This window comes from Amphiprion ocellaris, chromosome 3, assembly GCF_022539595.1.
Source record: "Amphiprion ocellaris isolate individual 3 ecotype Okinawa chromosome 3, ASM2253959v1, whole genome shotgun sequence".
Lineage (NCBI taxonomy): Eukaryota > Metazoa > Chordata > Actinopteri > Pomacentridae > Amphiprion > Amphiprion ocellaris.
The window spans coordinates 32,436,868-32,459,258 of record NC_072768.1 but is presented as its reverse complement, the minus strand read 5'-3'; the positions used below and the strand labels follow the sequence as shown (position 1 = coordinate 32,459,258).

Here is a 22,391-nt window from a genome sequence, read left to right as displayed (position 1 = left end):
TTGTGTTAGCTAGTTGTGTTGAAAGGCTAATTGATGAATAGAAAACCCTTGTGCAATTATGTTAGCACATGAATAAAAGTGTGAGTTTTTGTGGAAAACATGAAATTGCCTGGGTGACCCCGACTTTTGAACAGTAGTGTATGCACTGGGTGAAAATAAGCCTTGTTAAAGGTTAAAAAGGGTTCAAAGTTCCACCCTAATATAGGATTGGATCTCCTCAAAAGATGTGACAGTCAAGCAATAAAATTAATTGCAAAGATAGATTGATTAGAAACTTTTTTTGGCACACAAAAAAAAGTAATCAGAGAAAATCTTCCTTCAAAACATAAGTGACATTGTTTTTTATCCATCCAGGAATGTGATTTTTGACAGACAGAGCTGGATTAATTACACGTGAAAAGTCAGAAAGCCAGCTTCTGTCAACTCAACTCAAAAAGCCACTGAGACGGTGCACATGAACAAGATGTAAATCTGACACAGAGAGCTCGAGTGCAGTGTTTGTCTTTCTAGAAGGGAGTGGTCTTTGCTAATCACGAGGGCCGGAGAGCTTTTCTGTATTGATCCACACACAGATGGAAGCCTGTTGGCCCACTATAGGCTGCTTAACCACAACTCAATACTGGCGAAGTGTGTGTGTGTGTGTGTGTGTGTGTGTGTGTGTGTGTGTGTGTGTGTGTGTGTGTGTGTGTGTGTGTGTGTGTGTGTGTGTGTGTGTGTGTGTGTGTGTTTCTTGACGAACTCTCAGCAGATTTGCTGCATCTGCGAGTTTGTGCACATATGTGAATGTACACCGTTTGTGAATTTGTGTGTGTCTGTGTGTGTGAGTCAAAGCAGGGGGTCTGATGGCGATCAATACTAATGATATATTAATGCTTTCAGTGCCAGCTCATCATTCACCACCAAACATCTTTCTGCTGAGCACTTGGAGTGTGCGCATGTGTGTGTGTGTGTGTGTGTGTGTGTGTGTGTGTGTGTGTGTGTGTGTGTGTGTGTGTGGAGTTAAAAGGCACATTTCTTCTCAATCTATAGCTTCGCCATCCATCACTTGGACAGGCGCCTTCTGACCTTGAATGACTGGAATATCGCTGCTTTTGGATGAAAAATGTTGTAGCTGCCAAAATGACGAAGCTGTAGGAATTAGGAGGGAAATGGCTTTATATTCAGTGAGCACCTGAGCTGAAAAATTGGAAAATATCCCAACAGCATTTTGAACTGTAATCTTTACTGATCATTTAGCACTCATCGCAGCAGTGAATGTAAATGGGATGATTTAATAACATATAACCTTTAAAAGTATTTCTTATTATCGCTTCAGTTTTGTTGCACAGATGTTGTGTTTTTGGCCTGAAAATCTGAACATTGCAGACAACTCTATATGTATCAAATGTCAGCCAAAGCTCTTTATATCCACTTGATATGTAAATGATACTGAAATGCCGCCTTCAGTGTATCTGCATGATCCATTCCCTCACGTACAGACCTAAAAAGAACACAAATTAGCTTCCCTTCCCGTCCTTCTCTTCTATTTGATCAAAAAGACTAAGCTTTGCGTTTGAATTTCATACAGTAAGATAACTAGATCACCCAGAGTCGCAGACGAGGGAGACACAGATGGAGAGGTGGAGTCCAGACCACAGAAATGCAGAGGCTGAATCTGTGCAGCAATTCAGCAACACTCGTCAGTCACACCCAAAGAAAAAAAGAGCTCCGAGCAGATCTGCAGGCATCCCACTGTTGTTTCCACCGACTCTACAAACTCTAAAACTCTGTTCGTATGAAGGCTGAGTTATGAAACAAGCACTGAAGCAGTTTGTCTTATCATCTGCAACACAATGGGAGTATTTTTTCAGAATAATTATACTCATAAATAAACTTCATCTACATTCTCCCACATCCAACATTAGACTATTTTCCCTCTGCTAATCCTCTGCAGTAGACCCACACTCTACGGACGTCACGACTGCAGGGCACAGAGATAACAGCATAATGAGCAAGTAATGGAACAAAGTTGAGCCTTTAAAGCTTTGGAAAAGCCGGAAATACTGTGTTCACGTTTTAACAGCAACTCCAAGATGTCAGTTTATAAATCTAAAACTAAAAACATGAATTTGTCGGACATTTATTAATTTATTGTTGCCGAGTTATCCATCCTAAAATGTGCAGATTGATTAAAACTTTTCAATAAAACTGTGTCTACTTTGCAGAAAAAAGCCCTTACTCTGGGCACTCATCACAAAGTTAAAAAGACAGTAGTAGAAGAGAGTAAAACTAACCTTTTCAGGGACATACTGCAAATTTCAGTAAAAAACAAGGAAGCACATGTGCTACAGTTCCTCATGAGCCAAAATCATGTTTTTTCTGCTTGTTTTTTATTTATTTGTTGCTTGAAAGCTTTCAGATGTCATTTTAAACTTTATTTTTAGTCATCTTCTTGTTACTTATCTAAGACAACTGAAAATACTCTCATACTGACTTACTAAAATGGTCATGAATTCACTTTTTTCATGACGATGTGTCCAATGGAAATGTGAAATGGGTCACTTGAAATGATACCTCCTGAATCTGCAGCTCCTGTTAACTTTATAGAACTTTTTTAAAAGTTTCATTAGCATATTTTAGCGGTTGGTGTTTTAATTTCATTGATTTCTTCATTCTTTCTTTTTTTTTTTTTTTTTTAGCTTTTTTGGTTGCAGCAGGCATAAGATTTGACTCTTAAAAACCTACTACACTCAGTGCCACACTAAAGATACACAACTAGCTGGTTAACATAATGCAACATTTAGCAGTAAAAGCTATTGGTGGTGCTGGTGGAGACCAAAAACAGAAAAAAAAGAGAGTCTGTATGGGATTTACAGTAACACAATACTAGCATGGTGGCCAGAAACACAACTCGAAAAGAGTCACAACTTATTTCTTCTGCCCACAAGTTACTGAAACTATCTGTTATTGCTGATTTAAACACCTATAAAACTCATGAAATACAATGTTCTGTGTTTTGACAGTTGTCTTGCTGCCAAGAAGTTAGGTTTAAAACTACTACTCGCTGGTTTTACATTGCTGCCTGTGTACAAATAAAACATCTGAGACATCATGTTCCATGTTAAATACTGGGCTCTAGAGGAGATGGTACATTTTCTTTAAATTTCTTCCAGGCTAGCAGTTTCCCCAGTTGTGCTAAGCTAAGCTCACATTAAGCTAAGTACAGAGGCTTCACACACTGATGTGAGGAAGGAAACTGTTTTCTCATCTACCTCTTGTGAAAAAATTTTATTTATCAGAATGTTGAACTATTTCAGTGACTTGTCTTTTGTGTAAACTCTATGACAGAACTTTTATCTGACTGTACATCTGTACTGATAACCTACAAATGGAAGTTGAAGAATGTTCGCTCCATTATGACACCAGAACAAAATCTTAACTTGGATACAGTTAAACTTCTTTGACGTGAAATGGGAATTTTTAGTACCAAATCTAATGCTGTTTAAGACACAACTTGTGCTTTAGGGGATTAGTGATGGTACTTATATTGATTCAGCAGGAGACACAAGGTTTTCTTTTTCTGCTAGAGCCTCAGGGAAGAAACATGAGATCAGTCAGATGAAAGATGATGCTTGATGAATGACTTTCTTTCTTTCTTTCGTCACATAATGTGCTAAGTTCCTGCCGTTTCTTTTCTCTCTTATTTTTGCAGGGCCACATGCTGCCAAGCTGTGGTAGATCTTGTTTTTGGTGCGTCTGTGTGTGTGTCGCTATGCAAGCTACTTATAAAACGGCAACATCTTCCGCTCATTCCGTCTCTCACACCACACAGGCAATAAACAAGCATATTTTACAGTCATAAAATTCATTAGAAATGCATGCACTTTTACGAACACACACACGCACGCAGACACGAACAAACACACACAAACATGAGAATGCACACACGTAAATGACACAGGTGGACGCACACACCCATGCACACACACACAGGGTGGTTTAGTGCATGACAGTGTGATAGATGGTGAGAAATGAAGGACACAGACCCTGTTCTTTTCTGCTGGATGTCTGTCTGTGTGTCATCAGTCCCAGATTTTAGAAACCACAGGGTCCTAAAAAAATAAACAATTTGGGGTTCATTCGGAGGGCGTCAACTTAGGAAGGATGCCACTGATCTCCCCAAAGCCTTGCTGGGAAAGTTAGTTTGTCTCAAGTAATTAAAATGCATTTGGGACGCTTTTAAAAGCCATACTTACAGCATATGAATTCAAAATGATATATAAGACACGGCAAAAAAACACAAATTTTCTAGACTGCGTGCAATTCAAGAGCTTCTATTAAGTCAAATTGAGGAATTATTGTATGTTAGGATAATTTTGTCAAATTTAACACTGATATAACAAGCTTGCATCAGTTAGCTTTCAGTCATTATCCAGTGACATATCGCACAAAGTGAGTAAACTGCTTTCCCTTCAGAGGCTTTTGGGACACCTGGCAATCATTCATTCAATAATATCAAATCAAATCAATTATCAGATTAGATTTATTGTCAAACTGATCATGCACTAAACCTATGATTCAAACTGTAGAAATGCTTTTCAAACAACAATAAAAAGTAAATAAATAAAGCACACAAGCACACATCACACAACCCTAAGCCACCCCAAGCACTAAGCAAACAAAGACATAATAGAAATTGCTTACTGTAGCTTTAATACAATATATTCTATCGCCATTATGAGATTTTGGCAAATATTTCTACTTTTTAGCTAAAAAATCTGTAATTTACCTGAATCTCGAAGCATCTGTAACACATTTCAGTTGATGTCGAAAACTAAGAATATGCTAAATTTTGCTTTTCACATTTTCAAGAGCCATTTTTTAAAAATGAGCTGCAAGCAACAAACTGTACTACAAGTGAGCTGTGTTGGTGATGCTGTTGGTTATGTGTAGTCTTGCAAAGCCAGCCCACAAAGTTGAAAATTAAAAACAAAATAGAATTGACTACAACTTGACTGGGGAAATGTGCTGAAGGCTGTTTGGTCTTTGCTCCCAATTTACGAAGACAAAATTCATGCTTGGGGCTTCTGTAAATGTCAAATAAATGAAATGTTGAGGTACTCATGATGTGTTCGTTACACTACTGAATCCTCACTGTTCGGTAGAGTTACATGCAGAAATTTACTACACTTGTCAATGAGTTGTAATCAGAGGTGCAACATACTTGAAGTAAAAAGAATTAAGGCCATTTCAAGTTTTCCACATGTCTAGGTGCAGACCAATGCTGTCTTTGAAAGGCTAGAGCGGAGAGTCAAGAGCGGATTCCCGGTTCAGTTAGTAGTATAAGATGCATATTGGACTACTGCAAATTACTGCATTGTCCCTCATATTGCAAACATAAAAACATGCATGAATCTCATGAATGTGTCTGAATGCATGGCTGTGACTTTGTGCTTTTTACAGGTTACAAAAGGCAGTTACAGATTTGGCTACAGAGACAGATTATTCCCAAGGTGCACCGAACACGATGGGCAAACATAACACGGGGTATCTGGAGAATTTAGAACTTCTTGCTGCATTTATGCACCGTTAATCAAAAGTCAAAAGCTACAAATAAAAGAACCTCCCAAATCCTGCAGCGACTACTCCAATTACAACTCTTTTAATGATGAATTTCAAAGGTGCAGATGATGGAAAATCATTACAAGCATTTGTTTGGAGTACAGTTTGCATTTTCCTTGCACCTGAGCAGTCAGCATGCTTGTATTATGTAGAGTCATGCACGTGGACGTCTGCAAATGACGTGGTCAGATCACAAAATGTACATCATGCATACCCTTTCGAATATGGAAAGCAGGAATTGGCCTTTATTCTAGTGGGAGTCACATTATCAGCCTTTAAGTCATATTTTACATGCAGAATTGTACTGGTTGAGACACCAGAATGACTTTGGACTGGCTTCGCAAAGTTAAAATAAGTTTAGTAAAGCAGCAGATTTGTGAGCTTTACTGTCCAGTAACAGTCCCATCTTCATAGAGATGGTGGGCCAACATCAATTGAGCAGTGTTATAGAAAACAACAGCCCCTGCCCTCTCACCTCCAGATCCTCTCTGTGTGATCGATCTCTGTCCTCAAAGTCTCTGGTTCTGCGTCGAGCCTCTTCGAACGCCGCCTGAGCCAAAGCGTCCTCGTGCTGCACAAAAACACACAGTTTCTGTTTTTGTTTTTGTTTTGTTGCAAGATGAAGAAACCCCAAGGTTATGACAAATGAATGAGGGCAATAAAAAAAGTACAATATCGATTTCATGCTGCAAAAAAAGAGGATGTGTGGTACCTGCGCCCTCTCATCATCATACTCCAGATATCCCATCCCGTCCAGCCTCTGCAGGTCGATCCAGCCTCTCCAGATCACACAGACGCCATTCAAGATCATAGGAGCCTTTAAATAGACCTGCAAACACAGTGATATTATTGTCAGTACTGCAACACATCTGAACACGTGTCTTACAACATTTGTACTCTTCAGTTAGTTGTTTGTCGGTCATGTTACTGATTAGTCTTCTTCGGTAAATCTCGTGTTAAGCTAATATGGCAGCAAGTCATATTAAAAACCAGTATAGCAATAAAAAGTACTGGTCTGATACTTTTTAGAATCACACAAGGATCCATTCTCTGCTTCTCGCGACTTCGGCAAAGAGAAAAGAAAAAGTGCATCGACTATATTTAAGCCTTAGGCAGTGGCAGCTTAATATGACCGAGATATTCATGCAAAATAATAGTTCTTAAATCAGAACCTATCAGCTGTTTCTGCAGAATAATGAAAAGCTCTGTGTTTGGGAGATAGAGGCGTCTCTCTGCACCCTCCTCCCCCTCTCAGCTCTAACTACTGTGGAACAGAAAAACCACCAACTACGTCAAAACCTCTGCAGTACAATTGAGTGCTGGACCAGTAAATGACACACACACACACACACACTCACGCTGACGTGCATTTACATATGTATGCATGTTCACAATCGGTTGAGGTCGGTGTATAATGCAGGTTTGTGTGCATGTGTTTACTGGTACTCCAGTTTTAGTGGAAATTTGTTGATCTAACTAAAGCCCAAATGATGTCTAAAGAAAGGTCATTTTAGTGTGCGCGGTTTATTATTTTATAGCCATCGCCCAGGATCTGTGTCGTGTTCAATGGCTTTATTTACAGACTGGCAGTTAAAATATGACTTTGTGGTCTTTTGTTCTGGGGTAATTATCTCAGCCCTTCCTTTACTTATTTATTCATTGAAAATAAACGCCAGAGCCGCCTCAGGTCTCACTTGTCTTCAGTTAATCCTGATAACAAGAAAGTGTGCATGTCTGTCTTGTCTGACCTTGTATTGTGTCTGTTTTGTCTGCCTGTGAATGAGGGACAAGGGCAGCGGTGATAATGTCGGGACTAGAAGAGCCTTCCTTTTCTTTCATTAACCCCTTTTCTCTTCATGTATACTGAGCAGCAGAGTAAAGCCAGTCTGCAACATCAGACAGTCAGACAGGGGAGGGTCCGGCTTTATGTTTCCTGGTTATATTGCACATGGCTCAGTGCCAGGAGGACTGCAAAGAAACCACCAAATATATGTGTGCGTTTTCACGAGGTGAGGGAATGTGCACATCTGCAGGACCACAGAGCCGCTAGGAAAATCCAAGCTGCTGCAAACTCAACGATTTAGCCCAAACGTGCAATAACACTATTTTGATAAGAGACGAGAGGGTAAACAGAAATGTTAGATGGTAGATTTTTGATGAAAATCTTGCAAAACTAGAAAAAACCAACTCAAATAGTTCAGTTAAACCCACTGTCAAACTGTCTTCGGGCTAATATGAGCACATGGAAATAAACTGTTTACATAATACTAACAGTTGTCTATGTACACATCTACTAAAGGCAAAGTAGGGCAATCCATCAATTTTAAAATGAAACTGGATTTCAAAACAATCTGAAGATGTCAAAGGCTGCGACTGCGACGACATACTGAGACTAATGCTGCAATTCAGTTTCAATTAATTCATGCACTTTGAAACTTTAAGGGTAGTTTATGCGGCCCATTGGTCATACATACTACATAGCTTTGGCACATACATGTTGTGGTTCAAGTAACATAAGCCAAGTCTGATTATTTAATAGCCACAACGTTTTGCACAACATTTTACTGGTTTAAAACTCTGTGGTGTAAAGTGTCATGCTAAAAAGATCAAGACCAGGAAAGCTGCAGGTCCTGATGGAATCAGCTCCAGACTCCTTAGAGACTGTGCAGACCAGCTCTGTCAGGTGCTGCTGCACATCTTTAACCTGAGCCTGAGTCTGGAGAGGGTTCCTCTGTTATGGAAGACTTCCTGCCTGGTTCCTGTCTCTAAGACCAGGAACCCCAGGGAGCCTAACCACTTCAGACCTGTGGCCCTCACTTCTCACCTGATGAAGACCATGGAGAGGATCGTCCTCAAGAACCTCCGTCCCCAGGTGAGCCAGTATCTGGATCCACTGCAGTTCGCCTACCAACCGAACATTGGAGTGGATGATGCAGTGATCTACCTGCTGCACAGATCACTGACTCATCTGGAGAAACCCAGCAGCACTGTGAGGGTAATGTTCTTTGACTTCTCCAGTGCTTTCAACACCATCCAGCCTTCTCTGCTTAGGGTGAAGCTTGAAGGAGCGGGAGTAGACTGTCACCTGGCTGCTTGGACCATCGACTACCTCACCAACAGACCACAGTACGTGAGGCTTCAGGACTGTGTGTCTGATGTGGTAGTCAGCAGCATGGGGGCCCCACAGGGGACAGTGCTCTCCCCCTTTCTCTTTACCCTGTACACATCGGACTTCCACTACAACTCTGGGAGCTGTCACCTCCAGAAGTTCTCCGATGATACAGCCATTGTTGGGTGTGTATCTGAGGGGGACGAGCGGGAGTACAGGACGGTCATCTCTGACTTTGTGGACTGGTGTGAGCGAAACCATCTGCAGCTCAACGCCAGTAAGACGAAGGAGATGATCGTGGACTTCCGCAGGAGGAGGACACCCCGGACTGCACCGGTGAACATCCAGGGTTTGGACATTGACATGGTGGACACATACAAATACCTGGGTGTTCACCTCAACAATAAACTGGACTGGACACACAATACAGAGGTTCTGTACAAGAAGGGCCAAAGTCGTCTCCACCTGCTGAGGAGACTGAGGTCCTTTGGAGTGTGCAGGACTCTGCTCAGGACATTTTATGACTCTGTGGTAGCGTCTGCTATTTTCTATGCAGTGGTCTGCTGGGGAGCAGGGAGCACTGAAAGGGACAGAAAGAGACTAAACAGACTGGTCAGGAGGAGGTTCTGTCCTGGACTGTTCTCTGGACTCCATAGAGGAGGTGGGTGAGAGGAGGATGTTGGCAAAGCTCACATCCATCATGGACAATCCCTCTCACCCACTGCATGACACTGTGGGGTCTTTAAGCAGCTCCTTCAGCAGCAGACTAAGACATCCACCCTGCAAGAAAGAGCGCTATCACAGGTCCTTCATTCCATCTGCTATAAGACTTTACAACATCAGCATCACTGGCTGATGTTAACATAAACTGGACTATATCATTACCACCCCAAACCATAAAATTTGCACTGACATTCTTGCACTGCACATCTCTGCACTTTTAAACTTTATTTTTATTTTTTCTGTTAAGCCACTTTACCCTCATCTGTCACCCTTGTATATATTGTAAATATTATTACTATTGTTCTATTATTCTTTTATTCTTATCACTATGTCTACTGTTACATAAGCTGCTGTAACAATGTAAATTTCCCCTGGAGTGGGGAGAAATAAAGAACTTTATCTTATCTTATCTAATCGTTTTACGAATCCATGCCGTCTTCCTGGTGCAACATTCAAACGTCTGACGGTTTCTCATGTGGTAATGCTCCAAAACAACATTGCAGTGTAAATATTGAAGTGAAGCTCGACTTTCAAAACAAAACAAAAATCACAAATGAAGTTGCAATACATGTTAGAAAAAAAATGCAATTTTCCCCAAATCGCTCAGCGGTAATGTAGAACAAAATGTAGAGTTCCATTAGTGGCATGGATAAGTTAAGTTCAATATTCACAGTGCTTTGAGCTCTGATATGGTCTCCAAAAATCCAGCATTTTAGCTGCAAAATGCTTAATTTTGTTCACAATCTAGTTATTGTCTGTTTCCTGTCTGGTGTTGGTTGGGTTTCCAACACTTTTCTACTGAAAGTGGCTGTCTGTCTAAACATGTAAATTGCAGGCAACAAAACTAAAAACAAAGCTTAATGGTGCTCAATTACTAACTATAATTGAATTTAGTTTATAATAATTTTTTAAAAAAAAATCATTGAGGGCTAACCCCCTATTTGCAGTGACGTCGAATAATAATTTCAAGTGAATTAAAAGAATAAAAGTTGTTTTAAAGCTGCTAGACTCAATGTTTTTCATTCATATTGGACAACATGACTACTTGTGTTTGACTCATAATGAAAAACCCACAGGGTTCCTCTGAGCTCTGTGCACTATTTTAGCATTTATTTATACCCCTTAGTGTTGCTTGTTTGGTTCACTTTCACTACTCGGATAGCATCAGTTTTGACGAGCGCAGGGCAGCTGTTTTCAGATAAGATGCTCGAAAACACATTTTGCATACTGTCTGTTGAGCGTCAAATTAGATAAGATAAAACTTTATTAAATCACGAAAGTAATCTCAGATATTACTCAGAAACAACAAACGGCGTGAGAAATACAGTGCCTAATAGAACAGCAATAAAATATAAGTACGATACATTACTGTAAATAATATTAAGTGGCAACGTCAAAATAGAATAAAGAGTAAAGTGTAATCCTGGAAATGATACGGAGTTAATGAGTAATATCACGCATGATAATGAAATATTGCAGCTGAAAAATAACATATGGCACATTACATTGACAGACAGTTGACTAGCATTTAGTTAAAAAGCCAGTTTTTGCAGCAGCTGGTGGAGACCAAATTAGAGCTAAAAGTAGGTTGTTTATTTGCACTGAATCTGCTGCTATTATAACCAAAATGCAACAGCCTTAATGTATTAGTATAAAAGTTGCAATTAATTAGTATGATTTGCCGAAATAAGAAGCAAAAAAGACAAAAAACTAAACTAAAAAACAAAATCGGGCAACACACACACACACACACACACACACACACACACACACACACACACACACACACACACACACACACACACACACACACACACACACACACACACACACACACACACACACTCTCTTCACTAAATAATGCATTTGCAGGAGCTTTCTGACAAAGTTTTCACAGTCAACTGCGTTAAAAGACTTCACAATAAACAGTAAGTGTTTCTTTCTTTCATTGACTTCTTCTTCCTCACCACACTGACTTCAATTAGCAGGCGACAGACAGCGAGTGGCAGTGAACAGAACATGTGTTTTCTCAATGTTTTTTGGTGTTATTTTCATCAGAATAAACAAGTATTTAGGAATGAATTGAGGAAATCAAACAGTCCTTCCTCCCAAAAAACTCGCAGATGACTAGATTTTTCTGTGACACTGGCCGAGCTCCACGTTCCTGCATTTTTACTCAGGCTATTTTTGGACAGCCTCTCACAGGACTTCTTTTACCACAGCTACCCACAGTGCACCGGGGTTGCAGGGGAGACCGCACCCCAAGAGACTGTGGGTTTTTGTGTTTATTCCAGTCAATGTTTTCCTCTACGTGTGTGTGTGTGTGAGTGTGAAAGCAAAGAGAGCAAGAAAAATTGCTTCCACGTCTGTGGAGGCTGCACGGCGCTTTTAAAAAGAAAGCTTCATTTGCCTTGACGGGGGGAAACTCATGAGTGTGTGTGTGTGCCTTTGTGTGCAAGTGTGTGTCTGTTCGTGAGGGGAAAATATGTAGAAACGGCCCAACCACAGACTTCCTCTGAGAGAGAACCATGTCAACCCCCACATCCATTTACTGAGACACACACGTGAAGACGGGAGAACTCTCACACTGAATAAGAAAAACAAGGCCAGTGAAATCCAGTGGAAACTCAGAATCGCTCAAAAAATCCAGTTCAGCAGCCTCACTTTCAGAGGATTTGTGTACTGATTTGTGTTCCTGTATTTATTCTACTCACTGCATGTTTACAGAGTTCGGTTACACGTGTAGATTGAACGTCTTACAGAGCATTGTGGGGCACTTTTAAGAAAAACGGTATATGCAAAATTCATGTTTTCATTTGTTAAATGCTGTAAAACCACACGTGCCTTCATGCTGTGACAGCACATGGAAAATGTATGTGAATCTATGGATTTCAAAGGCGATGAAGTCACATTCAGTACCTTTTTTTGGTGCATTACAAGTTAACTCATCCTGCAGCTTTGAGAAAAGAGTCATCTAATTGTGCAGGAATGGTGTGCTGTAACTTTTGGTGGTGATTTGTTGTAAATTTTTTAACAATTAGTAAAAAATTGTGATTCCTCTGCACAAGGACAATAATGGGAAGTGAATAAACACAACTGTCTTTGGAACCAAACTGCTCAATTCATACTTTACAGTAAAAAACTTTATTCAAACTTTAAAGACGCTTTGAGGCTTCAGATTCTATTAAATCTATATTGTCATATTTATTTACAGTTTTATACATTATTTGGAACAATTTTTCATATTATAATGGATGTGTTTTGCATGGAAGTTATCTCTCCTGAAAATATTCCCAGAATAAAGTGGATTTAAGACACTTTGGTTTCATACATTATCAATATACAACATACAATATCTTCTTAAAATACAGAAGAAAACTGTGGATTTAAACTTGTTTCATGATTGTGTATCATTTTTACAGTCAATTATTGGTGAATGCTTGCATTTTTGTGATTTGGAAGACCAATTTTCTTCTGACTGAACCCATATTTTGACTATTTTTTACAGTTTTTATGAAATTGCAGCTTAACTTTTATACATTACTTTTGCACCATTTTCAGATCACAGTGGGTTGTGTATGTCAATGGAAGTTCTGGCTCCTTAAAATATATATTGTTAAAAAAATGTATTTAAGTTTGTTTCATGATTGTGTATCGTTTTTACAGTCAATTATTGGTGAATGCTTCCAATTTGTGATTTGGAAGACCAATTTTCTTTTGACTTAAAACATACTTTGACGTTTTTTAAAAAATAGTTTTTACGAATTCCTACTTAGGTTTAATACATTATTTGATACCATTTTTCAAATTATAATGGGTGTGTATGTCAATGAAAGTTCTGGCCCCTTAAAATATATTTTTTTAAAAAGTGGATTTAAACTTGTTCCATGAGTGTGTATTGTTTTTACAGTCAAGTATTGGTGAATGTTTGCATTTTTGTGATTTATAAGCACAAATGTCTTCCTACTAAATCCACATTTTGACTTTTTAAAAAACAGTTTTCAGGAAGTCCTACTTCAGTTTTAATACATTGTTTTTGCACTATTTTTCTAATTACACTGGCTACGTATGTCAATGGAAGTTCTGGCTCCTTAAAATATTGGAGAAAAAAGGTGGACTTGCGCTTGTTTCTTGAGTGTGGATCCTTTTTATAGTCACGTACTAGAGATTATTTACATTTTTGTGATTTACAAGCACAATTTTCTTCTAAATCCATATGTTGCCTTTTTTTTTTTTTTTTACAGTTTTTATGAAATCACAGCTGAAGTTATTATTTTGCATTATTTTTCATATTGTAATGGGCCTGTATTTCAATGAAAGTTTCGGTTCCTTAATATATTGAAAAGAAAAGTGGAATTAAGCTTGTTTCATAAGTGTATATCCTTTTAACGGTCATGCATTGGTGAATGTTTGCATTTTTGTGATTTATTAACACAAATTTCTTCTGACTCAGTCCATATTTTGACATTTTGTGCAGTTTTTAAGAAATTGCAGCTGAGGTTTTGACCATTATTTTGCACCATTTTTCATATTATAATAGATGTGTATTGCATGGAAGTTTTGACTCCTTAAAATACTAGAAAAAAAGTGGATTTAAGCTTGTTTCATTTCCACATTTTCACACTTATTTGAAGAATATATACATCAAAATGTAGACAATGTTGTCCTCTTTAACTCAGTGAGAATCAATGTGACTTTAAGATCCTTTTGTCTTTTGAAATATTGTTTAATTTCTTTAAAACTCGTGTAACTGTCCAGTCTGCTGTTATACATTGCTGCATCCCTGCTCTCGTGTTTTCTGTTGTTTCAAACAACACAAAGAGATGATGTATTCCTGAACAAATGACATAAAAATACATCATTATGTAGTATATGACAGATATAAATGATATCTTGTGGTTTTCAGTCACAAGATCTTAACCCAACTGAACTGGGAGACATTGGGCTGATGTGTTTGGGTAAAGTGTTCATCACCGCTTAGAGGCTTCTTAAGCCTTTTCTGTGACACATTACAATGTTTTTGTCCTGTAATTCATCACACATCTGCAGTGTCGTGACATACAGTGAAGTCTTACATAACTCTGTCCTGTGATTCAGCTCCAAACATTTCGATCACATTTTTGCGGACAGTTTTCTTCATCACATGTCTCGGTTTGCCCCTTGAGACAAACACAACGGGCGAATTGCAAAACATTGCAGCTTTACAGTGCAGTGAGTAGGATTTAGCAGCGACATTGCAGCTTGTAACCAACATGTAAGAAACCTATGGTGGCCATTAAAAGTGACTCAACAGAAGAGGCTTCTGTAGATATAAAGGGTTCATTCTACGGTAACGAAAACACAACTGCTCCTATTTTCCAGTGATTATATACTAATAAAACACATCATGAAAAAAAACACAGTGGCCCTTTAACTTAAGGTGATTTCAGTGTTTCGACCTGAACTTTGTGTGTGTGTGTGTGTGTGTGTGTGTGTGTGTGTGTGTGTGTGTGTGTGTGTGTGTGTGTGTGTGTGTGTGTTTGTGCGTGTAAGAGTGTGTGCTGGCAGACAGAGTGTGACGCAGATGTAGAGGGATGTGTTGGCAAACTACCTCTCATTCAGCCTGATGCCAACCATCCAGTCAGCACAACTACCCCCACTACTGTGTGCACACACACACACACACACACACACACACACACGCACACACACACACACGCACACAGACGCACACACATGGACGGACCAGTGCCCACGAGGTGTGTAAACACAATGGCTATCTGTGTTTTCAGCCTTGTGAGTTGTGTGGCAGTCGGTCTCTCCTACACACACCAACACACACACACACACACACACACACACACACACACACACACACACACACACACACACACACACACACACACACATTCAAATAAACAACCCAAAACATGGCTCTTTTCAAGCCTCCGTCACATTTCAATGTATGCGTTTTTCGACATCACCTTTGTGTGTGTGTGTGTGTGTGTGTGTGTGTGTGTGTCTAAGCTAGAGGCACCAACTGATTTAGTGCAGTAATTATGTTATTATCCAGAAGAATGTAACATCAATGGCTGTCAGAGCGTCTGGGAGGCTGCATGTGTCGATTACAAACCATCACACAAACACCAGTGTGTGTGTGTGTGCGTGCATGCATGTGTGTGTCATTTAGAATGAAGATGAGCTCGAGTGACTGTCTGGAAAAGTGTGTGTTCATGTGTGTTATTCACACAACAAACGTGTGTGTGTGTGTGTGTCTGAGTCAGCAGTCAGTCACAGACAACTCTTTCTTTCCGTCTCTTTCTTTCTTTCTCTTTCTTTCTTTCTTTCTGACCTTTTTTCTTTCTTCTTTCCTTCTCTGTCCTTCATTCTTTCTCTTTCTGTGTATCTTTATTGCCATCTTTCTTTCTTTCTGCCTCTTTCTCTTTCTGTCTTTCTCTCTTTCTTTCGCTATTTCAAGGGCCTGGAAATCACATTCATGGATGACTTAATCAATTTTTTCTTTGTTCGTTTTATGTCATGTTTAGTTGCTGCAGTTTACTGTGAATGTAGAACAGTTTTATCTGAATAAAGTGCTCTTATAAACTAAACTTTCTTTCCTTTCTTTCTTTGCTCTAATACCATCACTCCTCACCCATGATCTTGTCAGTAGAATATTATGAAACACTCCACATAAAAGAGGTATTAAGTAAAATGTTGTCAGTATAGCTGCAGGACAATAAGGCCCTCAAGTGCACATCACATTAATCATTCCTGATTCATACTCCCCCTGGCACAATTTCTTGAAAACATCAGGAAACAGATAAGTGTTTGTGTTTTATGGTTGATCAAATGAGAAAAATCCAAGTCTTGCCACTCGGCAGTCATCGTGGTAACTTCCCTAAGCAGTTATTTCTAAGCTAGTAAGACCAGGTTCCTATCTAAGTGAACAGGGAGATAGTTTTGTATGTGCAGAATCATCAGTCAAAGTGGTTAAAAACTGCCTAAAAAGTTTAGTGACTTTGCCCCAAAATAAGATTCAAGATTTTACTCCTACTCTCCATGTATGCACACAGTTTCATGACACCATGCTTGCATCAGCACAACAACATGACTGACTGAATGTTTTACAGTTGTGAAGCTGGGCTTTTTAAAAAGAGCAGAATTCCCCCATTGATTTCTATTACGGATTCTTTAAATGACAAAGATCTTCCTTATAACCCCTCTGATTAAATGCCAAAGTGCATTATTGCATTGATGTTAAATTTTGCATAAAACACAAACCAACCTTGTGTACTAATTTGTAGAGTTTCTATATTATGGTCTATTAGGCCACAAGATTCCACAATACTAATGACTGCAAAAATGTTTTGATTGTTGTAGACAAATAGTAGAAAGTACATTTCAGCAATTAGACAGGGGAATTACACTATTAAAGCAGCCAAAATTACACATAGCAAACATGATAAACAACATAAAGACATTGTGCTAGATAATATACACTGCCATTTAAAAGTCAGTGTGGTAGATGATTATTCTAGCTGGAAACGGCTGATTTGTAATGGAATATCTCCATAGAGGTACAGAGGAACATTTCCAGCAACCATCACTCCTGTGTTCTAATGCTACATTGTGTTAGCTAATGGTGTTGAAAGGCTCATTGATGATTAGAAAACCCTTGTGCAGTTATGTTAGCACATGGATAAAAGTGAGTTTTCATGGAAAACATGAAATTGCCTGGGTGACCCCAAACTTTTCAATATTAGTGTATATATCTAAATTAATTATTTAAGTTCCAAAAATCTAAATGAGCTAGAAACTGAACTAGGACCAGTGCTCTAAAATATACACAGCATGTTTCATGGTGTCTGGTAATATATTGTACATGATTGGTAAAACCTTTTCACTGTGTATTATCTTGTATGGAGGCATCTGTTGAAATATTAGCCTTAATACTGCATTAAAATGAAGCTTTACCAGAAACCACTGAATGGTGTGCTTTAAAAAAGTGTTTACTTAAATTGAGGTTATTAAATTGGGCTTTTTCATCCCAAAGAAGAAAGAAAGTAGAATAAAGTGCAGAAGAAAGACAAGAATGTGACGCTGTAGTTTGTGTGTGCAGGTGTGACAGCAGCAGGTTGAGATAAAACACGTTACTGGCCTTCTGTCCCTAATCCACACTGAATACAGCCTCTCAGGCCTATTGTCTCACACACACACACACACACACACACACACACACACACACACACACACACACACACCTGCTAAAGCAACAGAAGTATAATAGCATGGTTCGGTCCCATTGCATGACCACTCTCTCTTCGTCTGCCTTCCACCACCACCCTGTAATTACAAAAGCTGCAAAACACCATGGGACACACACACTTCACATGACACACACTAACTTCCAGGTCAGCTGGGTCGATGCCAAACATGCCGACTTGGTCGTTGTTCATATCTAAAAAGTGTGAGCCAGACACGAGAGGAAGACAAACCTGTCAAAATTTGAGCATCAATCCATGACTTTTCGTATTATGTGGAGATGAATTAACCTTTGTTTTTTATTCAGTGTTCATTGAGAATTCCTTGGACAAACTGACTCACATGAGTCATGTTTCAGCTCTTTTGTATTTTTTTTTTCCTATTGCAAAATAATTGTTCACTGGTTCCCGGCAGTTTTGTGTTTCTATTGTTGAGCGAATTGGCCCGTCTGAGTCCCTAACTGCCTGGAGATACATCATTGCTATGCAAAGTCCTTTCTGTGTGCACCGGGGGGCCGAGAACCACTGCATGTTCCTATGGCTTTATAGGCATGGAAATATTATGCAAATTCTCACACACGCTGGAAATAGATTTACAACACCATGAGAGGAGGGAAGACACTCCAACTGAAGCCTGGTCTACATGAATAAGGAAAGAATCCAAATGTGCTGACAAACACCAACATTATTTACACATTTTTTTATCATGTCAATTCAGATGCAGATATTTAGAGGACCAAGGCTAGAACACTGGAGTCTTGTGCCCTGTGATTTCTACTTAATGACTGGCTGATAAAAGTCTGTTGGTGTGGAAGGATTCAAATCATTAGTTTTCATGTTGTGCACATTAAATGGGAAATAACTGTAAAAACATAACTAGAAAGCTAAAAATGCAACAAGAGTGGTTGTTAGTGTATAGGTGGGGTTGTTAAAATATTATGTGAATAATAAAAACCTGTTTGAAGTGTCCCTGGTTCATGTCTCGGCCTTCCCGGGATCTTTTTGCGTGGAGTTTACATGTACTCCCTGTGCTATATGTGGGTTTTCTCCAGGTACTCTAACTTCCTCTCACAGTCCAAAAACATGCTGAGGTTAATTGGTAACTCTGAATTGTCTATAGGTGTGAATGCGAGTGTGACTGTTTGTCTCTATAGGCGCTTTTCCACTAGCACCTACTCGACTCGGTTTAGGTCGTTGTCCATTACAATTAAGTACCACCTCATGGTGGGTGGAGTCGTCATAGTACGGCGGCCCGGAAGTCCCTTAATGCCATTTACGACACAAACGCAACACAACAATGGAGGACGTCGAGGCGATGGTACACCTGCTGCTCGGTCTGTGGCTTTTTGTCAGATTCAAAGTAAAAGAAGAGAGTCAGAGAAAGCTGAGGGCGGCGAGTCGAAATACTCAGGAGAACAGGGGAGTTTGGGAGGCCATACAGCAGTATCAAGCCGAAGACAAGAGGATACGAACTAGACGACGTATGAGGGCAAGCTAATGCTAGTTCGCTACAGTTACCGTATATCAGTCCAGTGTACAACCCTGTAATGGTTGCAATTTATCGCTATTAGGTATTAAAATATGTATGCTGTGTAGTGCCATCACTCCTTATCCAATCAGTGGTCTATGCTTTGTAGATCTCGCATCATCAGCTCGGCTCAGCTTGCTTGGAGCACCTGGATGAGTAGGTACTAAAACAGTACTTGGCACCAGGTGCTACGTCCTAATGGACAACCTCACAAACCGAGTAGAGTCGAGCTGAGTTGAGCAGAGTAGGTGCAGCCCTGTGATACACTAGTGGCCTGTCCAGGGTGTCCCGTCTACGCCCTAAGTCAGCTGGGATAGACTGCAGCCCCCCCGCGACCCTAATGAGGATTAAGCGGTGTACAGATAATAGATGGGTGTTTGCAGTGTTACTATTCTGTGTGCTATCGAGGCGGCTAGCATCTTTGTTTTGTTTCTGCAGCTCCTTCATCAGCAGGCCAAGACATCCACCTTGCAAGGAGCGCTATCACAGGTCATTCATACCATCCGCTGTAAGACTGCACAACATCAGCATCACTGGCTGATGTTAACATAAACCGGACTTTTATCATATCATCATCTCAACCACTACTAAATTTGCACAGCTATTTTTGCCCTGCTGCATGTGCACTTCGACATTTGTTCCACAAGCCACTTTGTATTGTTGTTGTTCGCAATGTATTGATGCTGTATTTGTTTTATTTTTTCATCATTATACATATTACATATTATTATTATCATTATTATATGTACGTTTATTGCTGTAAGAATGGTTGCTGCTGTAACTATGTGAATTTCCCGTGGCGTGGGGAGCAAAAAAGGATTATCTTATCTTATCCTATTCAGAAACAAACTCGGAACCCGAAAAACTGACTTTTTTAACTATTTATTTTCTGAAATCGTGCACCTAGCAGAATATTTTTTTTAAACCCGTGTGGCTAGAACTACTAGAACTGTGCGGCTGCGCCTCACAGAAACAGGAACACACTCCTGTCAGAGTCCAGGTGAACTGAGTTGCACACTTTGGTCCAGTTAAGTTGTGAGTTACTGGAAGAGAAGGACCGAGAAAAATGGAACGAAGCTCACACACACATGCTGGATTTCACACCACACTGACCTCCCTGCCTACACTTTTCTGTCCAACCTCGAGTCTTTCTGCTTCTAGCATGTGTGCGAAAAATACACAAAGATCCACTAGAACACAAAAGACATGATCCCAGCAGAAAACACTGAGAAACACACAAAGAGCACATGAGCAGCAGAGGACACTGGGCAGGATGGTGCATTGTGGGAGTGGGTGTGGTCATCGATCTAAGGCTCAGGGCAGGAAATATGATAGTCTGTGGGAGGAGACGGGTGGTGTGTGTGTGTGTGTCGGTGTGTGTGTGTGTGTGTGTGTGTGGAAGAGGTTTTGTGGTGCATTAATGTCTCTGAAGTTCAGATGAAAGTTCGCTTATACTGATTTAAATGAAAAAAGCTTCATTAAAATGTTCCGAACAACCACTCAGGATGTATAACATGTCAAACAACTGTGCGCAAACACACACACACCACACACACACACACACGCACACACACACAGGGTTGGATGGAGAGCAGCAGTAGCAGAGGGAACCAATTAGTGGTCTGGCTTTGATGATGTCACTGACAAGTCACGCACCGATGGCACAGCTTCCGTTCAGAGGGAAACATAATATGACGCACTGTGCAGGCACTAACACACACACACACACACACACACACACACACACACACACACACACACACACACACACACACACACACACACACACACACACACACACACACACACGAAGCTGCTGTGACAGAGGAGAGTCCTGTGGAGGCTTAAAGCTGATGAATAAATTAGAGGGCAGCCCAAGTGTCAGATAAGAAATGATTTCAGAGGGTTGTGTGTGTTTGTGTGTGTCAGAGTTCAGGAGAGAGCTAGAACTTTTGCATTTGCGTTTCCGATGCTTTGAGAACACATGTGACCAAGTCTGAAGTATTGTATATATTTATTAAGAACCATTAAACCTCTCCGTCCTCTTTCTCTGTCCAGGAATCTGAAACCTCGTAAAGACAGCGTTAAATATACTGAACTAAATGCTGACAGGGTGGGCCCTTCTGTCTGTTCCGAAGTTGAAACTGAAATCTTTCGGGGCCCCTCAGCTTTGGAACGACCTGCCTGACTTGCTCAATCAGTGTGTTCTTTTAAATCACCTCTTAAAACCCATTTTTACAGGCTTGTTTTTATGTGATGTTGTCTATTTTTATTGTCTTATTGAATTGAGTCATTTTATTCTCTTTTACCCTTTATCTACTTATTTATGCATTTATTTACTATTACGGCTATCATTATTATTACTTTCAGCCTTGTGTTTATGGTTCTACCCTCCATTTTCTTTTATTCCACTTCTTTTTCCATACTTGAACATGTCATTTTTGGTTTTGTTATATTTTATACAGTGCATTTGTATTGATTTCTTTTGAAAATCTTTATTTAAAATCATCTTTAACTCTATTTCTCCACTTTTGCCTGTCTGGCCTTCTGTTGTTCAGTGTTATTCCTGAGTATCCTTCTTTTCTTTTTTGCCCTGTTTATGAGGTGCTTCGTAAACTTTGTCTTTAAAAAGGTGCTATATAATCAGTATTATTATCATTAATGCATCAGTAAAATTCAACTAATAATGTGAGGATCTGAGTCATCACCACATCATAACACGCACTTTGAAAACCAATCTTGCACCTGCAATATTGTACGATCCAGCTGTGGCATTGGTTACTATACAATCAGCTGCATATTACAACTGTTGCGTATCTTTTTTATTCACCAGTTATTATGAAAATTCCTTTGACAGTCTATCAGTGACTGTGCAACCTGCAGAAGTTGTCCGTTTGCTCTTGGTGTGGAGCTGCAGAGCTGCAACGGCTCAGTAAAATATTTACACAGTTCATCAACAGCTGTGTCTATATTTGCCATATTTTCTATTGACTCCTATTAATCTGGAACAACCTGGGACAATAGTGGTATCTAATCATGTGGAACAGAGGGCCTCGAAGTGTAGGAAGAAGGAAATAGAAGTTGGGGAGTGACATATTTGTAGCGAGGCTACTCCTAACAGGAACAAAAAAGAAATAGTTTGGATGTTAACAGTGGTTTAAAAGTGAAAGTTATGCAAACTCAGAGTAAA

General features: G+C 39.7%; 1 protein-coding gene across 4 annotated transcripts in view; it reads right to left on the bottom strand.

The window, feature by feature from the left end:
* cbfb (core-binding factor subunit beta) overlaps positions 1 to 22,391 on the bottom strand; it is a 46,464-nt gene that overhangs the window by 10,152 nt on the left and 13,921 nt on the right. For 2 of the 4 annotated variants that reach the window (XM_023287410.3, XM_023287409.3), the window contains exons 4-6: positions 6,314 to 6,430; positions 6,077 to 6,172; positions 4,026 to 4,091 (exon numbers count right to left, since the gene is read on the bottom strand). In XM_023287410.3, coding sequence (XP_023143178.1) covers positions 4,062 to 4,091; positions 6,077 to 6,172; positions 6,314 to 6,430 — 243 coding nt within the window. In that variant the 3' untranslated portion in view covers positions 4,026 to 4,061. The remainder of the gene's footprint in view (positions 1 to 4,025; positions 4,092 to 6,076; positions 6,173 to 6,313; positions 6,431 to 22,391) is intronic. The other 2 variants (XM_023287408.3, XM_023287407.3) reach the window with 1 other exon arrangement.